The 9,169-nt window shown below is 52.2% G+C and overlaps 1 protein-coding gene across 3 annotated transcripts; it reads right to left on the bottom strand.

Moving 5' to 3' along the window:
• Nucleotides 1–81: 81 nt before the first annotated feature.
• On the bottom strand, nucleotides 82–8,409 carry EBI3 (Epstein-Barr virus induced 3). 3 transcript variants are annotated; one of them, XM_060092360.1, is made up of 7 exons: nucleotides 8,266–8,409; nucleotides 8,060–8,159; nucleotides 7,315–7,435; nucleotides 5,442–5,620; nucleotides 3,460–3,617; nucleotides 1,374–1,518; nucleotides 82–271 (listed from the first exon to the last, which is right to left on the bottom strand). In XM_060092360.1, exons 2-7 carry the CDS (start codon nucleotides 8,130–8,132, stop codon nucleotides 195–197), a joined length of 753 nt encoding a protein of 250 aa, XP_059948343.1. In that variant the 5' UTR covers nucleotides 8,133–8,159; nucleotides 8,266–8,409; the 3' UTR covers nucleotides 82–194. The 3 variants fall into 3 exon arrangements, with proteins under 3 accessions (XP_059948343.1, XP_059948342.1, XP_059948344.1); XM_060092359.1 differs by lacking the exon at nucleotides 82–271 and adding an exon at nucleotides 376–1,078; XM_060092361.1 differs by lacking the exon at nucleotides 82–271 and having other exon boundaries at nucleotides 1,366–1,518.
• Between the last annotated feature and the right edge of the window lie 760 nt (nucleotides 8,410–9,169).

Below are 9,169 nucleotides of genomic sequence, written 5' to 3' on the forward strand. Positions count from 1 at the left end.
ACAGATTACCACAAGCTCAATATTTTTAAACAACACATTTATTAGAGTTTTGGAGGTCAGAAGTCTAAAATGGGTGGCAGGTTCCTTCCGGAGGCTTCAAGAGAATATCCATTTCCTTGTCTTTTCCAGCTTCTAGAGGCTGCCAGAGCTCCATGGCCCGTGGTCCTGGATCACTCTGACGTCTGCTACCACTGTCACATCACCTTCTCTGTCTCCCTCTGACCCTCCTGCTTCCCTTTTATAAGGTCACTTGTGATTACCTTGGGGCCACCTGGATAATACAATATAACTCTACTTCATTTTCATTAACTTTAAAAAAATTATGTATTTATTTGTTTGGTTGCACCAGGTCTTAGTTGTGGCAGGTGGGCTCCTTAGTTGTGGCTTGCTGGCTGTTTACTTGTGGCATGCAAACTCTTAGTTGCAGCAGGCATGTGGGATCTAGTTCCCTGACTAGGGATAGAACCTGGGCCCCCTGCATTGGGAATATGGAGTCTTAACCACTGCACCACCAGGGAAGTCCCCATTTTCATTAACTTAATGAAAGATCCTCAATCTTTTAAGGACCCTCAAGATTGTTAAATTAATCACATCTGCAAAGTCCCTTGTGCTGTGTAAGGTATCACATTCACAGGTTCTGGGGATTAGGACATGGGTATCTTTGGGGGGTCTTTATTCTGCTTGCTCTAGATGAGGTGGTCAGGGAAGGCTTCTTGGAGGAGGTGACCTTGGAATTGAGACCTGAGTGAGATGTACAGAGAAGCTCCTGGATTGAGAAAATCCTTCAGAGCCTGGCTGTGTTGTCCCCTCCTCAGAGAGAGCTTCCCAGACAAACTCATGTCCCATTGGTGTCCACCCACAGTGGGGCTCACAACTGGGCAGCTTTTGAGGTGAACCAAACTGAACTGAACTGAATGGATTCATCATTCCATGCCAGGCGGAACACCCACGACCCCTGCCCTGACTCCCCCAGCCCCATCTCTTCCTCTGGTCCAGCCCTGACCCCGTGTGTGGCAGTGGGGATTCACTGTGTGTGTGTGCCCTGGTCTGTCCTCTCCTCCCAGGGTCTCATGTGGATCTGTTAAAAGAAGGAAGAGTCCTGATTCTAGTGACAATGATCCTTTTCTAATTAAACAATTTTAAAAATCTCATATTCACAGTTCACAAAACATTGCACTGTGTCAAAGGAGGCAGGGAGTACATCCCCATTTCACAGACTGAGAAACTGAGGCTCAGAGAGGCAAAATCACTTGTCCAAGGTTGCCCAGCAATTCGGCAGCAGTGAACCCAAGCCAGTCAGGTCCCATCCACCCTTAGGTGGATGTCAAGGGCACAGACCCTCTTTGGGGGTGGAGGGAACCCCCACTACTTACCCAGGGTCATGGAGGCAACGGCGGGGAGACTCCAGGCGCTTGATTCCCCATAGTCAGTGAGGTCCAGAGCAGCCACCTGGATGCAGTACTTGGCTTGGGGCCTCACAGCCTTGAGGGTGAAGGATGTGCCTTCAATTGGTCCCACCTGAAAGCAGAAGGAGGTCTGGGTCAGTGCAAACAAGGAAGCTATGTGATCAAGCCTTCCGTCCCCATGTTCGAGCTGCTGCTCCAAGACTCAGGCACCAATGTCAATCCTCAACGGCATGCCCTCTGCGGCCCCCTGTACATCTTCGGACATCTTAAACATCTTGCTGAGCAGGGACAGCCTGTCCCTCCCTGGCCAGCCAATTCTTGGTCGACCAGGAGCATGCCTTTCATATAAAAACCAATCCACCCCGAGTCCACACCCCCATCCATCCCCTCTCTCTACTGGTCACACACCAGCCCACATCCCCACCCTGCCCTAAATCACCCCAGGGCCAGATGCCAAGCAACTAGAGACCACCCTGCAGCCCAGAGCCCACTGGAATTATTCAAACTTGTTTACCCTAAGCTGTTCACCTGCCCCGCCTAGCCTTCCCCGAGGAAACCCCAATCCACCTCTGGCCTGGGCTCTCCCCTGGCTCCCACTTCAGCCTCCTGGTGTCCCCAAGTTGCCCACATGGCCCCGCGTGGCGTGATGTGTCCTCTTTTCTGGGGAAATGTAATAAATTCTTCTTTCGATGGCCTTGACCTCTCCATGTCCTCACTCCGGCACCTCCACAGATTAAAATCCCTGGGCACCAATGAGACACTGTCTCAGCTCTGCCTTTCGGGTTCTCCTCCCTGTCCCCTCTGTCCCCGCCACTCCACACTCTCCCTCCAACATCGGGGTCCCCCTCATCCTTGGCATGTCCCATGTCAGCCACCACCGGCAGCTTCCCAAGTTCAGGTCTGACTATGTCCCTCCTTCCTCTGCACAAGCTGTCCCATATGGCAGCCGGATGTGACGCTTTACGTTTTAAATTTAGATTAATTAATCATTGCACAATCTTGCGAATACACCAAAGTTACTGGCTTGTGCACTTTAAAACAGACAGCTTTGTGGCATGTAAATTCTGTCTCAATTTTAAAATTGCAAGCATTTACAAAATTAAATTAATGAATACTACATCAACTTTAAAAGCCCATTCCACACTCCTCACCAGGTTGCAACCGCTTGGCAGCCTCACGCGGCCCGAGGCTACCGTCTTGGACGGTGTGGATGTGGAACATTTCTACTGTTGCGGAAGGTTCTAAGGGACAGGATTGCAAAAGCCTACACCCTGCAAAGACTCAGCTCCTCAGCCCAGCATCCAAGGCTGCCCAGGACACAACTGCCCTGCCCATATGCTCACTGACGGATACCCTGCCTTTATTTTTTAAGAATGGAAAACAATATATTGGTGCTCTCAATTGAGGTGAAATTCACATGACGTAAAATTAACAATTCCAAGGTGGATAATCTAGTGGCATTTAGTACATTTACAGTGTTGGGCAACCATCACCACTATCTAGTTCCAGAACATTCCATCCCCCCATAAAGAAGCCACATCCCCATTAGCATTCAACCCCTCTCCCTCCCCCAGCCCCTGACAACCACTAATCCAATCTCTGTCTCTGTGAATTTGCCTGTTCTGGATGTTTCCCATCAATAGAATCACACACAGTGTGTCCTCCTGTGTCTGGCTTCTCTCACTGAGCATCGTGTTCTCAAGGGTCCATCCACGTGGTAGCGAGTGTCAGGACTTCTCTCCTTTTCATGGCCGAGTGATGTTCCCGTGTGTGGAGGGACCACATTGTGTTTATCCATCATCCGTTGATGGGCACTTGTGTTATTTCCACCTTTTGACCATTGTGAGTGGTCCTGCTGTGAACATTCGTGTACAAGTAATTTTTCAAGGCCCTGATTTCAATTCTTTTGAGTAGATGCCCAGGAGTGGAACTGCTGGGCTGCGTTCACGTCGCACACCAGCACCCCAAGCTGTGACCCACACCCCACTGTACCTTTGCACATGCTCTTTCGTTTACCCGGGAACCGCTCTCCCCGTCACCTCATCCTCCTCACCTGGCGGAAGCGGGCAGCTCCGTGACGCTTGTAGCGGATCCGGTACTTGAGTGAGAAGATCTCTGGGAAGGGCCAGGACCGGGGGGGTTCCCATTGCACCCAGAGCCGCTGCCCAGGGAGGGGGCTCAGGCGCACACCTTCTGGAGGGTCTGGTTTGACTGATGGACAAGTAGGAGGCAGGGTTAGCGGAGGGCACATTCATTCATTCATTCAACCAACCAACCAATAAATATTAATTGAGGGTCTGCTGAGTGTCCAGGGATGTTCTGGATATTGGGGACACAGTAGTCCTGTCACCTTGGAGCTCAATCCCCCCAGGCAGAAGATAAGACACAAGAGGCAGATCCGAAGGTCATAAAGAGGAGGGAAGAAAGCTCAGGAGTGTAAGGAGGGTAGTGGGTTGCAATGTTTTTGGAGACATAACTCACATACCAGAGGACTCACCCTTTGAAAGTGTACAGTTCAGTGGTTTAGTATATTCACAGTGTCATGCAACCATCACCACCATTTAATCCGAACATTCCATCTCCCCAAAAGAAGCCCCAGCCCCGTGAGCAGTCAGCCCCCCCATTCCTCCCTCCCCAGCCCCTAACAACCACAAACCCACTCTCTGTGTCTGTGGATTTGCCTGTTCTGGACGTTTCCCATCAATGGAATCACACACTGTGTGTCCTTCGTTGTCTGGCTTCTCTCACTGAGCATCGTGTTCTCAAGGTCCATCCATGTTGTACCAAGTGTCAGGGCTTCTCTCCTTTTCATGGCTGAATAATATGCCATTGTGTGGATGGACACGTTTTGTGTATCCATTCATCAGTTAATGAGCATTTGTGTCGTTTCTAATTTCTGCCTATTATGGATAACGCTGCTGTGAACATTCATGCACAAGTTTTTCTGCAAACGTGCTTTTTCCATCTTCTCTTAGATATATACCTAGAATTGGAATTGCTGGATGACATGGTAACATGTTTAGCTCTTTGAGGGACTGCCAGTCTGTTTTCTAATAACCACCAGCAATGTATGATGGCTTGCAATTTAAAAAAAATGCTTAGGGAGGACTCACTGAGGAGATGACATCTGAGTTGAGAGCTAAAGGAGGTGAGGGAGTGAACAGTGTGGAGACCTGGGGGAAGAGCCTTGCAGGCAGGGGGAACAGCACAGGTAAGGGTCCTGGGGCAGGACTGTGCCTGGTGTGGTGGAAGAACAGCGAGGAGGCCCCTGTGGCTGAAGCAGAGTGAGCGAGGTGGGGAGAGGGAGGAGGGTAGGGCAGGGAGGGGACAGGAACAGATGGTGGGAGCCTTGGAGGGCTGTAGGCAGGGCAACAATGGGACCTGACTCAGATGCTCACAGGCGCCCTCTGGTGGCTGCTGTGGGGAGGACAGATTGTGGGAAAGAGGGCAAGAGCCCACGGGGGACCCGACTGGAGTGCTCACAGGCTCCCTCTGGTGGCTGCTGCGGGGAGGACAGACGGTGGGCAAGAGGGCAGGAGCCCAAGATGGGACTTGACTTGAGTGCTCACAGGCGCCCTCTGGTGGCTGCTGTGAGGAGGACAGACTGTGGGCAAGAGGGCAGGAGTCCAAGATGGGACTTGACTTGAGTGCTCACAGGCGCCCTCTGGTGGCTGCTGCGGGGAGGACAGACTGTGGGCAAGAGGGCAGGAGCCCAAGATGGGACTTGACTTGAGTGCTCACAGGCGCCCTCTGGTGGCTGCTGTGAGGAGGACAGATGGGGGTGAGGGCAGGCATAGGGGACCAGGATGGAGGGGCTGCCACTGGTCCAGGTGGGCGGTGATGCAGGTTGGACCAAGTAGGGGCTCAGGAGAGGGGAGAAGTGGGCGGATTCTTGCTGAATTGTGAAGGTAGAGCCCACAGGATCCGTGAGGGATGGATAGGATCTCATCCTGACAGGTGGGAGGTGGGCGTGTGGGGGGGGGAGGAGCAGAAGCAAGGGTGACCCTCCACACCCCCACTGCTGCCCCTACTCACTGATGTGCTCTGGGACGAACGGCACGAAGCTGCTGCTGACGCCCCGGGGGTGGACAGCCGTGATGTTGAGCACATAGGGCACCATGGAGAACATCTGGATGTCAGGGATGATACAGCTGGTGGCCTCTGGTGTCTGCTGGAGGCAAGGCCAGCTCTCCCCATGGGCTGCCACGCCAAGCCTGGACACCGAGTGCACTGTGAAGGTCCCAGCACTTCCTGCTGGCCCCCTGTGCCCTGGACCCCAAGTAGGGACAGCAGGTGAGGAGTCCTGCTCTTGGCTGTGTGATCCTAGGGACCCCTCACTCCAACATCACAGAGCCCGGGGGACCCAGGGTCGGGGGTAAAACCCCACAGGGAGATGCTAGGGTCCGGATTCTAACACTTTCTGGGGGGACTTCCCTGGCGGTCCGGTGGTTAAGAATCTGCCTTCCAATGCAGGGGACGCGGGTTCGATCCCTGGTCTGGGAACTAAGATCCCACATGCTGCAGGGCAACTAAGCCCACGCGCCACAACTCCTGAGCCTGCGTGCTCTGGAGCCCATGTGCCAAAACTAGAGAGAAGCCTGTGCACCACAGCGAAGAAGAACCCGCATGCTACAGCAAAGACCCAGCACAGCCAAGTAATAATAATAATACAGTTTTTAAAATAAATAAGTAAAGCTTTCTGGAATGTCAACATTCCAGCCTTAGAATTCCAACATTCCCAGGTCTACGATTCACAGATTCTGGAATCCGAAATAATAAGATTCCAATTCAATCAAGTTCTGACACCCCAAGATTTCAGACTCTAGAGCCTGGAGCTCAGCACCGTCCACAGAAACTTCCACAGCATCCAAAACGTTCTGCTTCTGCCCTGTGGATATGAAGCGTGGCTAGTGCAACTGAGTGGGACTTTTTGATTTATTTCATCTAATCTGAATGAAAAGTTTCCACCTATCAGAAAGCGTGGGAAAGTTCCTCAGAACAACTCAGGTGTGTGAATCTACTTTTCCAAACACAAATGTTATGAAATCTAATCAGAGGTCAAGACTATCCGATTGGGGGACTTCCCTGGTGGTGCAGTGGTTAAGAATCCATCTGCCAATGCAGGGGACACAGGTTCGAGCCCTGGTCCGGGAAGATCCCACCTGCCGCGGAGCAACTAAGCCCGTGTGCCACAACTACTGAGCCTGCGTGCCACAACTACTGAAGACTGTGCACCTAGAGCCCATGCTCCACAGCAAGAGAAGCCACTGTAATGGGAAGCCCGTGCACCACAATGAAGCCCCCACTCACCACAACTAGAGAAAGCCCGCGGACAGCAACGGGAAGACCCAAAGCAGCCAAAAATAAATAAATAAATTTATTTTTTAAAAAAAGAATTTCTGATTGAATGTTTAGCATCTGAACTGAAGTGTGACACATGTGTAAAGCACACGTGGAATTCCATGACTTAGTATAACAAGATCGAATGAAAAATTTCTCATTAATTTTTAAAGTATTGATTACATGTTGAAATAATACTTTAGATATCCTATTAAATGTTATGAAATCAATTTCTAGTATGTTTAAATATATGAATCATATATAAGCATGTTAAAGTACATTGCATTCGATCATACTAAATGATAAACATTTGGAATATTTAGATACTATTTAAATAAAATATTAAAGCCAATGTCACCCATTTCTTTTTCTTTTTTAAATGTGGCTTCTAGAAAATTTTAGCCTCCACATGTGGCTCGCAGTACATATTTTAGGGAGTATATTTCTAAGGCTTGGTGGTGCTCTAGAATTCTGAGGGGTTCAGGCTCTCACTAAGTCCCCAGCTGCCCTGATCCTAGGGGGTCAGCCCAGATGTAGAATCCCCAGGAAGCCCTCCAGGCTCTCTGACCTGTACGTGGCAATGAAGGACGTGGGCCTGGAGGAGTTTGGAGCAGGCGGCAGGGTCCAGGAGCAATCCACTGCGATCGGGTACCTAGAGGCCTGGCACCGCACCCTGGGCTGGGTGGGAGCTGCTCGGGGGCCCGGAGAGAGAGGGAGAGCGTGAGCTTCTGATTCACCCGGGACTGTCAAAGCCCTACTGTGGCTTGGCCCCCACTCACTGCCAGCCAGTGCTGGGCACACATTAGGAGCCTAATAAAGGTTGTGGAATGAATGAGTACATGAATGAAAGGCACCTACATCATCTCTCACTCTCGCTACAACCCACCAAGGCAGGAACTATTAGCCCATTTTCCAGATGGGGAAACTGAGGTTGAAGGAGCCACAGAGGGGACCTAGGGTTGGCGGGGATTTCTGGTGGGAGGGAGATGCTTTTACCGGACCCCCTCTTTGTAATGGTTTTGTTTTGAATCACATGAAATGAATGGATACAATTAAAATTTCTTTCTCTCCCACCCTCCCTTCCTTTGGGCTGTGGCTGCCACTTCCTGGTCCCTTTGGGGTAGCTCTTGCCCTCTCTGTGCCTCAGTTTCCCCCACCCATGCAATGGGATGGTAACCCCCTCCCATCAGCGGTCATACAGAAGGTGTGTGAGCTCCCACCCCACCCAGAATGTTCCACGGCAGACAAAGTCCAGTCCTCAGAGAGTGTCCCTCTGCCCTGGCTCCCCCTACCCACCCTGGATCCCCACATACCTTCTCTCCCGCAGCAAAGTGAGCAACCCACCCAGAAGGTGAGGGTGAGGACCAGGACAAGTCTTGGGGCCATGGCTCAGGCGGGATCTGCTTTCAGGGGCTGGGGCAGGGAGCACCCTCAGGCAGGCAAGGGACTCAGGTCCCACCCAGGGGAAAGCCCAGCCCCCAGTCGAGGCCCCCTACTTCCCCTTCCCCTTCTGACTCACTGCCTGGTTCATGGGGCTCCGGAGGAGGAGTCCCCAGTCCCTTCACCGGCCACCCTCAGTCTCGGGTGCGGAAGGCCCCAAAGGTGGGGGCAGAAGGAGGAGGCCACGAAAGGGAGAAGTGGTGACCCTGTGGCCTTTCCCAGAAGAGACTTCCTTCCGGCTGCAGCGAGGAGGGGGCACACCGGGGAGGGCGATGATGACAGGGAGAAAGACAGAGAGAGGCCAGGGCGGGGAGGAACAGAGAGCAGCTGGCACCGACAGAAGATGCCGGTCACTCATCAACCACAGAGATGAGGACCACCCCGCCCCCGCCAGCCACATTCCACACTCCAGGCCACAGAGAGGCAGAAACCCAGGCTCTGGGAAGGCGGCCCTGAACCGTGGACATTCTCCAAGGGCCTGGGACGCCAGGGGACAGGCAGAGCCACTGCTGGATGCTGAGGAAACCTGGGGAACAGGCTGGACACGGAGCTGCCTTCCTGCCCGAGCTGGAAAGAGCCAAGAACCCCCAGGGGATTTCAGGGGGTTGGCCCAGGGGCAAAGAGGCTGTGGGAGGGTGTGGGACACTCCCACCAGGGCTGGGTTTAGGGTGAGGACAGTGAGGTAAGTCGTGCAGCCTCAGATTCTGTCTTCATTTGACATTTGCAGATTTTGTTCATCATGAACTTTTGGGAACCCATTCTGACTTTTAAAAATAGGGCAGTAACTGGGGAATTCCCTGGCAGTCCAGTGGTTATGACTTTGCACATCCAAGGCAGGAGGCGCGGTTCAACCCCTGGTCTGGGAACTAAGATGCTGCGTGGCGTGGCCAAAAAAAAAAAAAAAAAGAAAGAAAGAAAGAAAAAAGATATTCCAGTAACATAGTAACATGGTGCTCCTCTCGGGGGCTGAGTCCTGCCTTGCT

Source organism: Mesoplodon densirostris, chromosome 3, assembly GCF_025265405.1.
Source record: "Mesoplodon densirostris isolate mMesDen1 chromosome 3, mMesDen1 primary haplotype, whole genome shotgun sequence".
Classification (NCBI taxonomy): Eukaryota; Metazoa; Chordata; class Mammalia; order Artiodactyla; family Ziphiidae; genus Mesoplodon; species Mesoplodon densirostris.